Source organism: Falco cherrug, chromosome 5 (genome assembly GCF_023634085.1).
Source record: "Falco cherrug isolate bFalChe1 chromosome 5, bFalChe1.pri, whole genome shotgun sequence".
Taxonomy (NCBI): domain Eukaryota; kingdom Metazoa; phylum Chordata; class Aves; order Falconiformes; family Falconidae; genus Falco; species Falco cherrug.
In genome coordinates this window covers 45,187,432-45,203,899 of record NC_073701.1, presented here as the reverse complement: position 1 = coordinate 45,203,899, position 16,468 = coordinate 45,187,432, and the positions used below count along the sequence as shown (strand labels likewise).

The window sequence follows — 16,468 nt, the reverse complement described above, 5'->3', positions numbered from 1 at the left end:
TAGATTGTGCTTGCACTATCAGGTTTTAGCAGACCACAAACGTGAAAAGAGCTATTGCAGATTGTCTTTTTTCCACTGTTGCCCAAATTCAAGTGAGACACAATAATACAGTGCACCACCTAATTTGCATTTTCTTTTTTGTAAGTTCAGACAGTGTTGGTTTTCAAGTGAAATATGAAAATGTTAACCTTTTTTAAAAATTTCCTTTTTTGAAAATTTTGTTTGTATGTGATCAGGGAAAATACCTCTTGTGATGGATGCTGAGTTTCAATGTAGATACAATCCTGGCCATACTGACTTGTGTGGGGCCCAGATTTTAATTCTGTATAGTTTAATGAGGACCAATAAGCCTGGTTATACAATAAAAATGCTATAAGAAGATCCTTCAAGTGCAAGTAGGGGTTTCTGTCTCCCTGTAAATGTTTTGAAGGTACCAGTGTTGGTTTTGATCTTTGTTAACATTTGAAATCTCATTATTCCCATGTGTCTAAGTTACACTGTCTTTTTGTTAGATGTTCATTTCCCTGTATATAGAAGAGCTGTTGTGACCCTACATTTTTGTCCAAAAGGCTCATCTTCCAAAAGGGTATTTGTAGATAACTTATGAAAACTAGAATGATTTAAAAATATTATTACTGTATTAGCTGATACAACATTTTTGCTTTTTGACCCAAATATTAGCAAGAAGATACTCAAGGCTAGCAACACCCTTGCAGATACAAGCTTTTTTTCCTCCTAAGCTTCCTCTTATGCAGTACAAGCACGTTTCTTAAGGGCATGTTGTAAAAATAATGAAGAACTTCCATATTATGCATACGGAAGCAAGAAAGTAAAGCTCCAGCATCAAACCAAAGGGATTAAGGGCAGGCCCAGGGGAGTAAGCTGAGGCTGTGGGGAAACATAACCCAGATGGTACCCGCCTTGCCTTTGGTAATAGGGAGCAGCGCCTGGAATGTCTGTGGAGAGAATGCCGTTGTCTCTGTTGGTGCTTTGAAGGCTGTTCGCTCAGGGACGGGGGGGTTCTGTCCTCTTTGTGCTCCGGCAGGATTTCCGGGATGCTGTGGCCCATGCCTCTAGGCAGCTTGGAAAGCCAGTGATTGAGGACAGAATCCTGAATCAGATCCTGTACTACCTACCTCAGCTGTACGAACTCAATCGGGACCTCCTGAGGGAACTGGAAGAGCGATTATCTCACTGGTGACTATCAATAAAGGGATACCATGCCTTTGATGTTGTTGAAATTTATTTGTGGGGCTTATGTGACTCTATGTGACCATGGTTTGACTCTTGTGTTTCACATGCCTTCTTAAATGACAGAAATGACTTGGAAAGTACAGGAGATAATTTTCTGTTTAGCTGTACTTTTTGCCATTTAGATGTATCTAGAAAAGTCCAGAAGTCACGTCAATATAAATTTTTTTTTAGCAATCACACTTTTTTACTTAAAATTTAATTTTTAATTGAATGTTCTGGTCTATGCATGGCCATAAGAAGTGGACATTGCATTTTAAAGGTAGTCCAGATCTACTAACCAGACACGGTGCTGATTGACAGCCACAATCCCATTGAAATCCATTCTCTAAATGGATCTAAATCAGCTATACAAAACCTACTGACAAAGGCACTGAAATAGGTAAAGACTGCAGTCCCATGCTTGCTGTTAGAGGATGGAGACTGCATGTTGAAATTTGAAGATCTGTCTCCTCAGAAATCCAGCTTGTACTGAAGTGTTCAAACAGTTCAAGACCTTTTTAAACGGACTGTGTCTTAAGTGGTTGTAATCTAACACTAAACTAGCGTGTGGAGGTGTGCCTGGTAAGGTTTCTCAGAACAGCTACTGAGATGGGTGGCTATCTGCTGAACTGTAAGCTTTTTGTTCAGAACCTAAAGTAGCACATCTTACTGTGAAAAAGATAGATGTTTTGCAGCAGGGTTAAGATGTATGCTCTTTTTAGCTCTTTCTAATTGCTCTATTTTTTGTTTCTAGGCTCGAACATCAAAGAATTGCTGATATATTCGTTAAAAAGGGTCCCTACTTGAAGATGTATTCAACTTACATCAAAGAATTTGATAAAAATGTTGCACTATTAGATGAACAGTGTAAGAAGAATGCCGGGTTTGCTTCAGTAGTCAAAGACTTTGAGGTACTGTAGTCATTTGTAAGACATATCCTATTTTGTGGCTTTTCAGCAGTTGTGATCCTCCATAAGGTCTTAGAGACTATCCTCCAATTTTTTGGGGGGCTTTTTTTTTTTTCTGCAGTCTTGGCTTGAGACTTTGTAGGGTGGAAGTGGAAAGAAGTAAATTCAGATTTGGTGAAGTAACTACTAATTTTGGCTACCGCTGTGAGATATGATAAAGGACCTTGATTTTCAGAAAGTGCAGCACTTGCTACAAATTATATCAAAGACACATTAACAAAATCTATACCTGCTTTTTTTTTTCCCCAGTTTTGTCTTCTGATCATACTATGCACTGATTAACTGTCCTATTATAACCAGGTTGATTCCTCTACCGCGTCATAGGGCAGTGGCTTACTCATAGGAACGGTGTTTCAGTTGAAAACATAAATGTGAATTTTCTCATCTGCGTGTTTCTGGAAGTTTCAAACCCAGTGCATGCAGGAATCAGATGAAAGCTGATTCCTGTCCCTAAGAGCATTGCCAGATTTTTATGTAACTTCCTTAAAACAAATCAGAGAAGAGGAGCAAGCTCCCTAAGCAGTTGATCTGCACAAACTGAATTTACCCCCTATTATGTGGGCTTCCCCTTGGGTAATCCCTGCTCTGTTTGCTTATGAGTGGTTCAAAAGGCTACTTACAGTGGGCAAAGGTAGAGTGAGCAAAAATGGGAAGAAGATGATGCTTTTTTAAGGACTCAGTGTTTCAGATGCACATTATTTTGAATGCAAACTCAAGATAATTAACACTTTTGAAGCATGGATCTTGTAATTCCGTGTTGTCTTTAGAGGTGTGGATTAATTACTTTAATTAAATCAATTTTAAAAATAATTGCATTAATTAATTAAAACTTCTGCAGTGAGCACTGCTGTCCTCTCTGCCTTTCTGCCCAAGGGACGCTGAGGGATTACGAAGCAGCATGTTGCCCTTGCCACCGATGTTTCCTTTATTTCTGGGAAGCTTCATCTCTCTTCCTCATAAGCAAAAGCACCTGTTTTGAATCCACAGAGTATGAGTCCTTACCAGTGTCTTTTAACGCAGGGTGCTGGCTTTGTAGTGCAGTGTTTTAGCTGTAGTTGCACCTTCTTAAGATAAAGCTTCTCCAGTGTAATCAGTAGTTGTTTGTAGGTATGTTTTCTTTTGCTGGAATCCTTGATTACCACAGAATCATTACTTATTTTGGGTGTTTCTTTCAGATGAGCCCCCGCTGTGCTAGTCTGGCCCTCAAGCACTATCTGCTCAAGCCAGTTCAGAGGATTCCCCAATACAGGCTCCTGTTGACAGGTACAGTCAAGCTCTTTTGCAGGCTTGGGAAGCCAGTCTTCACACGTCCCAGAAACTTGTTTTCAGGCAGTTGGAACCATCTGTAAAGCATGTTTATCTGACTTCAGATATGTGAAGCATTTTTAGAAACATGGCATGGGTTTAGAAGTTTTCTGTGTTAATATTGATTGCCGTCAGATGCACAAGCAGGGAGCTAACATACCCAACGCTGTGGTGTGTCCTCTGATGGAACATTCAGCAGTACTTGGAAAGCGTGAAACCTGTGGTGGTTTCTGTTTGTTTCTGTGGTAATAGAAACCTGTAATTTTCTTAGAGGGTTGGAATTGCTCCTGTTTTGCTTTGGGTTTGGCGTGGGGGTTTTTTGTCTTTTTGGTGGTTTGTTGGTTTTTTTTAATGAAGGAAAAAGGTAGTATGGAAAAGTTGAGCTAGGAGAAGGAAATGAAGGATGTCTATGCAGCTATGAACTGCTGCAAGTAGCTTCTCCATTTCTCCCCCACCCAGGTGTTTTGTCTGTAAAACCCATTCACTTTTAAAGGCAAAACACATGTTTAGTATGTGTTTACCAGTAAGCGCTTAAGACTTGTTACAGGGGCATTGTAGGCTGAAAAGCTGGCTTGGGGCTAGAAAATCTGGGCTCTATACCCTGTTCTGGCACTGGCATGTTTGGGTGACCTTGAGCAAGTCATCTCCAGGATGCAGTGCTTTCTCTTCTGTAAGAGGAGGGCAATGATAGAGCCCTCTTTTGTGAAGTGTTTTGAGATCTTTGTTGTAAGAGGGGGATGGCTCCTGTAAGGATTTGGAAATACTTAAGGCATTGTTTTTAAAGCCATTGCTTCTTGATGAGCCATTTAAAAATAGCCTGTGTTTATGTAGTAACTGCAAAATAAAATGCTCTGTGACCTTTTTTTTTTTTGGCTCTGCAGCAGCTTGTTGGCATTTCCCCAGCAAGTACTTAGACTAGTGATGCTGTGGGAGATAGAGACTTAAGTGTTTTACAGCAGTTACCAAGATATTAACATTGACTGGTTTAACTTTTATCATTTTAATAAAGTCACAGGTGTTGAAAAAAGGGTGAAAACCCCTTATTAAATGGACTACTTTGTAGGGGAAGATCTTGGTGACTTTTAATTGATGAAATCAAGCCATAAAAGGATGTTTGGGGAATTTCTTTATTTTAAAGGATACTGACTCAGGGCATGGTATAGGCTTGTTATACACTCCAAAATCAGTGGAGCTTTGGATATGTTCAAAAGTTTTAATTAAAAAGATTCAAAAGCGGATCACGATGGAGTAAATGCCATGCCAGTTATACATGGCAAAACGAAAGGTCTTGGGGTGAATGGCACTGAAACAAAACTCAGATGTTGAAAGGGAATTCCTCATGATCATTAACTGCCATTGTGGCTAGTACTCATTCTGTGGTGATTGGTTGCTGTGGGTGTCCCCAGTCTGCAGACCTCACTGTGACTGCCCAGCTTTAAATACAGCTGCAAATGTTATTGACAGGAATGGGATTGCAATGCTGGCTGCTGATTTAGAAAAGTAATTTTTTCTTGTTTTATGGGAGCAATAAAGGAGGTCAGACTAAGAATTTAATTGTGCTGGAACTGGGGAGTGTTATTTTGGGCTGTTTCTTTTTCAGTCTGCTCAGTCTATCATGCATTTCATTGTGCTTGAGCTTGTCACTCTTCTGTATTTCTGTGGATGACCCATCTGCTCTGTTACCTTCCAGCAGCTCTGTGCAATATTGAGCAATCTCTTCGTAAACATGTGCTGCAAAACACTTGGATGATGCACAAAACACTTGAACCTGTTGTTGCAGTGGGTGAGACACTGCAACGCAGCAGCTGCCCAGTCTGAAGATGGGGGGACCTGTGGGCGAGGGAGGAGGGGGCAATGGGTAAGAGCAGAGGAGCAAAAATAATCCAGGAAACGAAGCTGCTAGGCCTGAGTCAGCAGGGATTTCTTCCTATTTAGATGTTCTGTGTCAGTGGGACAGCTTTGTACTGGTAACCTGCTGCTACATGGTCACATCACAAGATGGTTGCTGTGCTTTGAAGTGGAGTTACTTTTGTGCGAACAAAAGCAGGAGCAGGTGGGCTCATAAATCGGCGAAGGAGAGGCGCAGCTCAGCTGTGTTTCTGTTTAATTATACAGCTTCTCCAGTCCAGCAAGTGAACTTTAACTTCTGCCATGTATTAGCCCCGAGCTCTATACAGCAAATACTAGATGGGTTTTGGGGAGGTTAATTAGAGGCCTCTGATTTCTAACAGAAATGAAGTAGAGGTGATTCCTTCCAAAACGCTCTGATTTGAGTAGGTGACTTGAGACTGTACCATACGAACAGGCTCTTCATTGTCACATGATAAGTGCCTCTCTTTCTCAACATAGGTTTGCAGAGAGTGAGTCTTTTGTTATCCTTAACTGGGGTATAGTGAGGGGATGCTGAGGGGGATGCATTGCTGCTTTGCAGGTTAGAAACAGAGTTGTCAGACTTGAGTCCATTATGTGTTGGGGAGCGATTGCTCTGAGTTTAACTTAATTAAATCAGACAACCTGAGACAAAAAGCAGTTAATGAATCAGAGGAGAGTTTTTAGCAGGAGAAGTGATAGTCACTGCCCCCCAGTGAGAAGGAAGAGAGACTTGCTGGCCGCTGTGGGGTAGAAGCAGGGCATAAGGAAATTTTATTCATCACAGGAACAGTAGTTACGTGCTTTTGTGTTGATTTTTGTTGTGTTTTGGAGTATCCAGCAGAGCTATGGATTTTAATTTCTAACTCTGCCTTTCTGAAGGTATGCTTAAGGTCTTCCTGGTCTGAACAACTAAAGCACATTTCAGAGGGGAAGATTTTTTTTTTTTTTGGCAAAACAGTAGATGCCATTCCACCTTAATATTTGACTCTGTATTTATTTTATCTAGGAATATTTTTGCTAAATTTTTACTGCAATGTTACTCATGTCTGAAATCTGCTTGTCTGTATAGTTTAAGCCAGTACCTCCAGAAAGTTTTTGTAAGCACAAAACTTCCAGTGTGTATCCACAGAAGAGACTAAAAATATCTGTTCTGATGCTTCTCTGAAGCTGAGTTTTAGCTATGAACTGAGGTCCACTTACTAGATGTTCATAGAGAGTATCAAGATGAAGTTATGTATTTATCACTGTCAAGATTTTACAGTTGCAACTTTTATTGGCTGCTTCAGTCTTATAATGTAAAAGCTGCCTTCCATTTTAAATACAGAATTTTAAGTGAAAAATATCTAATTTTCCCTCTTTTATTCACTGATCATATGATTTAAAATGCTGGAATACAGCCATCAAAAAATATTTTGAGGGATATAACATGTTGTTTTGGGGAACAAGTCATAAAGCATGAATATGCCAAGAAACAGTTAGTTCCCATGTTGGATCTCTGGTTTTAAGTTTCCACTGCAGTCACTTTGGATGCTAAATTGAATGTTTCCATGTACTAGGGACATTTACTTACAGTGCCAGCAGTATGTTTTGCAGATGAGTAAATTATACCCACCTCACCTCTTGCTCCCAGCCTGTAGGGGTGAGTGTGTGGTTAGTAGCTTTAAGAAGCTGGTATTTCTGTGTAAGCTGTAGACGCTCATTCTTATACTGGGAGGTTCCCACTGCAGTCCTTTGTGCTGACCCTGATGAAGATCTATTTGGAATTGTAAAGCTTTAGCTTGATTGCTTTATGGTGGAGTCCCAGGAGTGCTCTGCCTGGGCAGTATGGCACAGATCTGACTTGAGAGAGCGCCCATGGGCAGGCAGGACAGGAGAGGGCAGCTGGTATTATGTGTGTGATGGGTTCTTCCAGGTCAAACCAAGTTAAAAACAATGTAAAGTCTTCTCAGTTCCTTTCAGAATACCTCCTGTTGATTTATTTTTTAACTCTCACACCAGTTTCTTACCAGCATCACCCAGGGTGAAGCAAGATGACCTTTGGTTTTAGTGGAATATGCGTCCACCTAAACATTGCACTGGAGTGTCTGGTAGCTACTACAGCACAAGATCTTGAGGGATGTGAAACTGCAATATTTATGGAGCACAGCTAGTGAGGTTTTGGTGCCATATCAGACTTGTCTTAAAAGATCACACGTTGACCAGTGCCTGCTAAAGATAAGACAAAACTCTGAGGAGAGCAGAAAGCTGTGGGTGTTCCTGTGGCCCAGCCAGCCAGACCTCCCAGTGCTCCCTTCCCACTTCCCTGCAGGAGACCCCATCTGGTTCCTCTTCCTTCACCCCAACCTGCTTTTCATGCTTCTCTCTTGGATCCTCCCTTAGGTCTTTGCCAAAAAATAAAATTTTAGTGCCAAATATTTCTCTTCCCGTAGTTCTGTTTTTCTCAAAGCTTTCATTAACTGTGACAAGGTTTTCACTCTTTGTAGCATTTCTACCGCAGAAACATGTTTCATAATTCCCTTTTTCTTGCATAAGGAAAAGATTACAGTACACTGAGCAGTCTCTGAGGGGCATGCATGAAGCAAGACCTCTTAGGAAGGCAGGAACAGTTGGCTCCTGATTCTTCTTGAGTAAAAGGATGAATTTGGGTAGGGCAAGCATGTGGGAGTTGAATTATTTCACCCCTGCATGAAACTTGTACAACTGCAAAGCAAAATCGAACGCTTGCTAGGTCACACATGATTAGGTTTTGGTAGATCTGCCAGAATCTTAATACCTCATTTAAAAGGTAATTATAAAACAGTCTTTGTTGATATTATCAATCTAACACGTATATTTCTTTGAAAGTTTTTGATTTGATTTCTTTCAATTTTAAGTACTTCAAAGCTGTAGCATGTAGAGAATAGATGACTGAATTTTTACTGAGGATATATGTTAATCTTTGTCAGGATACAGTACTTGCTGGTGAACTAGGCGCTTGACCAGGGAATGGGAACTCGAGGGGGATGTTTTCTTGTATAGTCATACACTTGGAGCTAATTTTAACTAAGTAAAATAAATTTTAAAACTCCCAAGACTTGCATGGATTGAGGGTGCCATCTTGTGGTTGAAGAACTAAGTTTGTAACTGAAAACCAAAAATCACTGAACTTTAGGGGGGGGTATAATACTTTCATTGTTGAAAAATATTAATCATAACCAGATCTTCTGTAATGGGCTACTTTTTTCTTCGCTTCTATAGACAAGTTTGGTGCTCAGGCAAATATCTATAATATTAAAAATTTTTGCATCAGCTTAAATATTGCAATATTTTGCACAATAAATATTTTTCACTTGCTTGTTTTGTTCTGGAATAATATATACAACATACCATTTGTCTTTGGGGAAGGCCAGTGCTTCAATAACCCTCTCTTCCCTGAGCAAGGTATTATGATATACTTTAGTTATGGAAGCACGAGTTTTCCTTTTGTTATTGCTTTTACAGATTTAAAAGATTAAGTAGTAGATCTTTGTGGCATAGATCTGCCTGAAAAGCAGATTTACCGGAAAAAGGTGGGCTTTTCTACTTTCTGGTGCTGTTTATTTCTTTAACAAAACTATCTATTTTTTTTAATACAGATTATTTAAAGAATCTTTTAGAAGAATCTGCAGACTATAGGGATACTCAAGGTAAATGTCTCTTTAGATTAAAGAAATAACAGCTTACATACTTATTGTAATGTTTCTAAATGTTATATGCATGCAAAGTGCTTAGCCAGTAATAGAAACATTTTCTATTTAGTTCTAAGTTTCTCAGCAAGGATACTGAAAGACTGCAGACTTGTGTTTCAAAAACGTTTGGAGCTGACATTTGTATCAGCTTACTTTTGAGTGGAAACCAAGAGATAAGAGTGAAGTTCCACGGGCAGCTGAAGCAGATATTTGAGGCACTGCCACTGAAAGAGACAGTCCTTCCATCTGTAGACCTTTTATGATAGGCAGTCTGGTCTACCAGCTGGTCTCCCCCAGCTATGAGCCTTTCTGGCTGCCTCCTCACTCTTTGTGCCAGGACAAGTGTTTGTGTGGTGGGAGTGAACAAGATCAAGGAGCTGCTCTGGGTTATATTTACCCTGAGGAGTTCTCCAGTTTGACTTGTCACAAGTTGCACAAACTCAAGTGACTTCCACAAGTTTGCATGCATGTGGGGCAAGAGGAGGTAAGGGGAAGGGAGAAGGAATAGAAGGTGATGGAAGAGGACAGTGCTACATGTTTCATGGTAGTTTGGGATTAAGCTGGTTTAACTTGAGTGTAGCAATGCAATGGACATTCAGACTGTTTCCTCCTTTCATGTGTGTGCCTCAGCAGTATTAAAAATGCTGCCAGCCAGTGTTTCAGTTTCATTTGCATGAGCCCCTGTCACTTATTCCAGTCTCTTTAGTGACATTTGTGCAAAGCCCATTATCTTTAGGAGGGTTGTGCAGATGTAGTTCATTGGACTGTAATAAATGAGTGCCTTCAATGCACTGAGCCAAGTTTGCTTTCTTACAGCTTTGTCTGCTGGTATAGTACTGTAAAACTTGTGAGTAAATACAATTCCTAGGAAATTTAGCCATATTTGTTTGATTATATTGAAAAACATAAGCCAAAATATTTTAAATGATGACTCTCTAAGAGACAGAAAAGTTTGTCTTGTACTCCTTACGGCTGTGAACAAACTGATGCTTGCACTGCACATTAAATAATTGACCACTTAAAAAGTGAGCAACTTAAATATATATTTACTTTATATTTTCTTGTGATTTCTCCAGCTTCTGCATTTTTTGTGGTTGTACCTTCCATAGTATTTTTCTCTCACTTCATATGTCAAAGATAAAAGCAGAAGCTTAGTTGTAACAATAACTGTTAATTTTATGCATTTGACATGTTTGGTAGTCTATCTTTGAAACTGGGTAAGAAAAGAAAATCTGACCTTTACTCACCAAGACCTATCCTGTGAGAATTAAGCTTAACTTAGTTGTAACTTCGCTTAGTTGTTTAATTCCATTGCAGCGTGGGGGGAGACTGAGTTTGGTTATGGTTAGTGTTCTTGGAAAAAAACCCAAACAACACAATTCTTCCTGATGACCTTCATTTGCATACATCACTCCAGCTAAGGGGTATAAGAAGTGGAATGCTTCTCCCTGCCAAAACCCACTTTGTTTATGGACTTTGACCCTATGGATTATTTTCTGTTGTTGTTTAGATTAATTTAGTGTTGGCTGCGTAAGTGGCCCTGAGATTGTGGAACTTTCCCTTCAAATAACCAGCAAATTTTCTCTAACATTCTTCAATCTTTCTTGAAGTCAGTCAGTAAAATTTTAAGTTTTTAATGGATATAATAACTGATAGATGAAGGAAAGTATAACAAAAAATTCAGGTACTCATTCCTGTCTTTGTGAATTTAGCTAAATTTCCCTTCGTTTTCTTCCAAGTGGATGGGAGCTGGGGAGTGTTTTGGCTGGAGCAGCTCCAACATTTCCTAGTAGGAGGCCACCAGCTATGTTTCAGCAGGCTCAGTTGGCATCATGACATCTCTATCTAAACTTAAATTTTGATCAAATGCTCGATATGTGCTATGCCTTTTAACTATTTGACTCCTGTGCTTGCATTGCCTTGGTTCATGAAAATCTTGAACAAAAATTCTCCTTAGGTTGACTTAGGAGAAGCTTTTTGTTTGCACAGTTTAGTCTTACATGGCTTCATGACCTTTTGAACCTTTCAGTTCAGAAAGCTGTATCTTTTAACATGCCTTCTTTCTGACTATGACCTCAACAGTAAAGGAAGTATATACATCCTACAGTACTAATACTCTAATGATTAACTGGAAAAAAAACCTAAGGCTTTGGGTTTACCTACCAGGCTTCTCTGTGGACTTTTAAGCAAATGTAGTTCCTTTATTTGAAGTGCCTGACTGCACTTCAGTTACTCAGAAGGTGCTAAAAGCTTTAAAGACTGGTTTTATCAGAGCAGTTGTTCTAGCTTTCAGTTAAATGAGTCGTCTTTTTCTAATTCTACTTAAGTAAGTCACAGGTTTTTGGATAAGATCCTTGGATGGATTGTGTCATATATACTCACTCTTCAGTAATTTACTAACCCTTCTATGTAACCCCTTTTTGCAGTTACACTTCAGCATAGATTACAGTCAAGTTGCTATTAAATATCAGGACTTAATAAAATCACTCGTCTTTGCTAACTTTTCTCTTTCAGAGATATTTTTTTCTACTAAGTTTGAAATTTAGAAATTTATACTTTATACTGTTATCTTGAGGTGCAGGAAAACCAAAGGCAGAAGAAACAAATTGCAAAGATTGGGATAATTTTTCTAGGTAGCCTTCCATGACTGGCACGGGAGGCAGTTGTGTAAAATGGAAAAAACGTAATCTCTATACAGCCTCAGTTAAAACGATGTAACTTTTCTGCTGTAAGTAGAGATACTGAAATTAGACTAATTCTTTGTGTGAGAAACTAGAATTTAATTTTGCTTGTACACTGTTTTTGATTAGCTGTAAGAAATGATTGACGCTGTTGGTTGAAGCAGTGACTTGCTGGGGCACACTTAGTAAACCATGATCCAAAGACTCTAGGATCTATGGGAAGTGCTCCTGAAGGCAGTGACTGTAAATCAGGTCCCTGAATTTTAGCATGATATGGAAGGGCAATATTGTACCTGTGCTTTACATAATACCAATGCTAACTAGTCTGTATAACCGAAGCATCATTTCTTCATCCTTCAGATGCTCTAGCTGTTGTCATAGAAGTTGCAAACCATGCCAATGACATCATGAAGCAAGGAGTGAGTATTTTGACTTATGAAGCTGGTTGATTCAAGCTTTTTCTCTCTCTATTTTTTTTTTTTTTTTTGAGTTGGGGGTGGGTGGTTGGAGGGGGAAAAGGGGGGAAGTCATGGATGCAAGGGCAATTACTTACCTTTTGCTTTTTCTCCCTGTAGGATAACTTTCAGAAACTCATGCAGATTCAGTACAGTTTAAATGGACACCATGAGATTGTACAGCCAGGAAGGGTAGGTCCTCCAGATGGCATTCAGCACACTGCAGTAAAGGTGCAGCACAGATGATATGCAAGAAAAGTACTGAAGCTGGCATATACAGAAAAGGAAAATGGTCCATCACTTAATTATTTGGTTCTAACAGTCAGAGGAATACTCTTTCCATATGTGTAGGGTTATTCTTAGATGTTTATCTGATGAAAACTTACACGTTTTAGAATACAATTCTTTGCCAGATCTTGCAGTCAGGCTTTTTCCTCAACCTTAACCTTGTATTTGTCAGGGTTTCAAGTGCAGCATGGAAAACTGTAATGCAGCCATTCATACTCACTTTTAAGAGAAACCTAAGGATGAACAGCCTTTCTCAGAAAGGGAACCTTAAATCCCAAAACTTCTGAATCACCTCTTGCGTAGTAATAGTAATGGTGATGAAAAAGCTCATTTGTACAGCTTGTGCCCTGAAAAACTAGGGTTTGAATTACTTGTTTTAATTTGGTAGGTCTTTTTGAAAGAGGGAACACTGATGAAGCTGTCCCGGAAAGTCATGCAGCCACGAATGTTTTTTCTGGTAAGATGCTGAGTGTGTTGCTGTGTGCCTAATGCTACTGTAATTTGAAGTGGTTGAAACATTACACTGCAAACGTAACTAACTGGTACCTTCAGGTAGTGGAAAAAATGAGCAGTTGTTACTGTTCTACTTAGTTCTAATTTAGAGAGATCATGTGTTGCATATGTACTAATTTTAATAGAAAACTTTCTTGCTAAAATGTACTGGTTTGAACAACGCTCGTTTAGAAGTTGAGCTCATTTATGAAGAGACATCATCTGTGGTAGTGCAAAAACTAACACAGTTACTCCATCCCACTTAGCCTTACCAGGTCTTAGAAATTACAACTCTGCTGCAGCTATTGCATCCCTCCCGCCCTCCCTCCTTCCATCTTTCCTCTTCCTCTCTTTCCCCTGCACGAGCCCACTTGCATCCTGCGCGGAGCACTGGGCTGGAAGTTAGGTGCTGGGTTCACTTCCTGTCTCTGCTACTGTTTTGAAACTTCTGTGTATCTCTGAAGTTTCTGTTTCCACTTGAACCTGTTTTTATCTCTTCTGTTTAGATAGTAAAGCAGCTGTTGCCCAGTGTAATTTGTGGCATTATTGGTCCGTGGTCCTGGCTGAAATCTATCTTGTAGTTACTGTAGTACAAATAAGTATTTTCCTAGGCAGTCGTGGAAAATGTATTTTGAGCTTGCAAGCACCTGTCTTATGCTCTGGAGATGATTTTGTAGCGTATAAAGCACTGAGATATCTGCAAATTGTATCACTTAAGGTAATGTTCTCTAAAATCTGGTGCTATCTCAAGCTAGACTAGTCAGATGTTGCTAATTTCAGTGGCTCTAGCAGGGATTTCTTTGTTTTTACTTTTTGGGGTGGTGGGGTTTTGTTGTGGTTTTGTTTGGGGTTTGGGTATTGGGGTTTTTTTGGTGGTTTGGGTTTTTTTTAGATATAAATCATGTAGGCCAGTTTTTATACCTTTAGACACTTAAGCAGTGATTTTTTCCATTGATCACGTTGTGAAGATTTAGTAAGGCTCGTGAAACATTTGGTTATTTTGCAAAGAACCTGATAGCAAAAACTTTATATGAGACAGTTCAGTTTCTGGTCTGTGTTTACATGCAGTAAATGAAGTTTGGATCTGTGTGTTAAACAACACAGAAAATAGAAAAAAATCTTAAATGCTGTTCAGTAAGTGCACTGAATAAATCCAGTCTGGTAGAACAGGAAATAAACAGTAGATGCACATTTAAACTGGTAAAATTCACATGGTACATATGGATGCTTGTCCTTATAATCATAAATTGCTAATCTTAATTCTGCTGTCTCTGAGTTTCTGGAACTTTTTTTGAATGGTTAATGGTTTTGCATTGTTTTGAACGGTTAATTGTAATGTCCTTTTGAAGTAATTTGTTATACGTTATAGCTGTGTACATGAGACTCAATATTTGTGTCCTTTTTGACAGCCTGTTCTTTGACATTCGTGCACTGTTTACTCATGTGCCAAATGTATATTTACACAAGGAGGATATAACTAGACACCTACTGTTCTCTAAATTCATACATGAAAATGTTTCTTGGGTTCTAAGTGGAATAATAGGAAGTAGAAAATGCCCTTCTGGACAGTTGATCTCAGTGCTGTATGAGTTCTGTACTTCCAGTAAAGTGTATCTGAAATTATCTGTCTCTAAATAGTCTTTAGTCATTAAAAAGTTTGTTTCTATATCACAGTTCAATGATGCCTTGTTGTATACTACTCCAGTTCAGTCAGGGATGTATAAACTCAACAACATGTTGTCATTGGCTGGAATGAAGGTGAGTCACTTGTTAAAATTACTCTTTCTCCAAATCTATTTAAACTCAGGCCTTCAGATTTTCAAAACACAATTGTGTTTATTGTTGGAAAGAGATGTTAAAGATGCTTATATTCCAGAGCAGTCCTACAGGCTTAATGTTTCTTGCAAATGTGGCCTGTGGTATTGTTATCTAGGTTTCCCTAATAAACTCTGTTGCCACAGGATCATCTCACCTGCATTTCATCCAGTATCGTTCTACGCTGAAATACTCTGCCTGCTTAATTTTTGTGTTGGATTTTGTTTAGACTGCCTCACTTTTGTCTTGCAACTGCTTCTTATTGCCCACACCCAGAGGTTAGGCACCTCTGCCTGATAAGCTTCTGGTGGATCAGATCTCCATGGTTTACAGAGATCTGCTAACTGTGAGGGAAGATAACAGCTTTTGTTTCTGAGCCTTTGTGAAAAGCATCCAAGTTAAGCCCTGAGCGCCCCTGGGTAGGGATAAGGGACATGCATGACCATATGTTGACATAGTCTCTGACATGACAGTTAGTGGGAATAGCAAACTGTCACCTTAGGCATCAAGTAACTTGTCTCTGGTCCTGTCAGAGAACAGCACCAAGTCCAGCTGCAGTGCAGATCTGGTGCCCAGGTACAGGCTTTCGCAGACAGAGCTGCAAAATCTCTTTTGCCAGCAGGTGTCTTGTGGTGGATGAGAACTGCTCCTAACTTCTAAACCTCCTCATGTTTGAAACTTTGTTATTCAGAAGGGATTGGCAGGGTGATCCAGCCGTTGGGGGTATGAGGCACATGCTCACTCTGGGGTACGCTGGTGAGCTACATCTTCTCCTGCAGCAGTGCCTTTTTTTTGCCCAGTTGCAGAAGGTGCTTAGAGGGCAACGGGCCTGGGCATGTTGAAGCACAGTGGGAGGTGTCTGACAGCTCTTGAGCTTCATTCCTCTGTACATCTCCAGTGCTTGTGTGGGGCCACAGTCAATTAAAATGGTAGGCTGCACATAATCTTACTGTAGCTGGGCCCTCTGGATTGCTGTATGATCCCCAGTTTTTGAGATCTTTCCCTCCAATGTACCCCTTCTGCAATAAAAATGTAAGAATTTTTGAAGTAATTAAAAATAAAGCAACTATAAAAGTACTATTTCAGTTTGAATGTCGTATTTCCTCTTTTGACTGAAGGTTAGAAAGCCAACCCAGGAAGCATATCAGAATGAACTGAACATTGAAAGCGTAGAGAGATCCTTCATTCTTTCAGCAAGGTAAGTCTTTATAAAGTAATGATTTTAAAACCATGTGATTTCAAACAGGCCACATAAGCTTTTTATAGCTTATTTTGTATTTATGTAATGAAAAGTTACCCTTGGCTAGAGTAATTACAGAGTAGAGGGAATGAGAGATGGGTTTCTGGAAATAAGACAGACTTTGCTCTAGTTCACTTTTGTTCACATTCAAAATCTAATTTTGAAAATTTAAGTTTATTTTTAAATGGACCAGCAGAAAGGAAGCCTGGTCACATGTAGTAAATTTCAGTAATACCATATGAATTTGTAGTTTCTAATACAGTTCACCCTGACTTGTAAGGAATGCTGCCCGTTGTGAAGTGATGCACAGAAGCAAAAACACTATAATAAACGTGTCTGGTATTTGAGCACTTTGGGCTTAAGGGTGCAGCTGGTGGGGATTCTGCTGTCCTCAAGACAGTTAACTGTTAAT

The 16,468-nt window shown here is 39.5% G+C and overlaps 1 protein-coding gene across 2 annotated transcripts in view; it reads left to right on the top strand.

Annotated features, from left to right (window-relative positions):
- FGD6 (FYVE, RhoGEF and PH domain containing 6) overlaps positions 1 to 16,468 on the top strand; it is a 74,903-nt gene that overhangs the window by 40,193 nt on the left and 18,242 nt on the right. For both annotated transcript variants that reach the window (XM_055710735.1, XM_055710734.1), the window contains exons 6-14: positions 1,046 to 1,197; positions 1,988 to 2,144; positions 3,377 to 3,464; positions 8,993 to 9,043; positions 12,127 to 12,185; positions 12,342 to 12,413; positions 12,898 to 12,966; positions 14,676 to 14,759; positions 15,935 to 16,014. In XM_055710735.1, the coding sequence (XP_055566710.1) occupies positions 1,046 to 1,197; positions 1,988 to 2,144; positions 3,377 to 3,464; positions 8,993 to 9,043; positions 12,127 to 12,185; positions 12,342 to 12,413; positions 12,898 to 12,966; positions 14,676 to 14,759; positions 15,935 to 16,014 (812 nt within the window). The remainder of the gene's footprint in view (positions 1 to 1,045; positions 1,198 to 1,987; positions 2,145 to 3,376; positions 3,465 to 8,992; positions 9,044 to 12,126; positions 12,186 to 12,341; positions 12,414 to 12,897; positions 12,967 to 14,675; positions 14,760 to 15,934; positions 16,015 to 16,468) is intronic.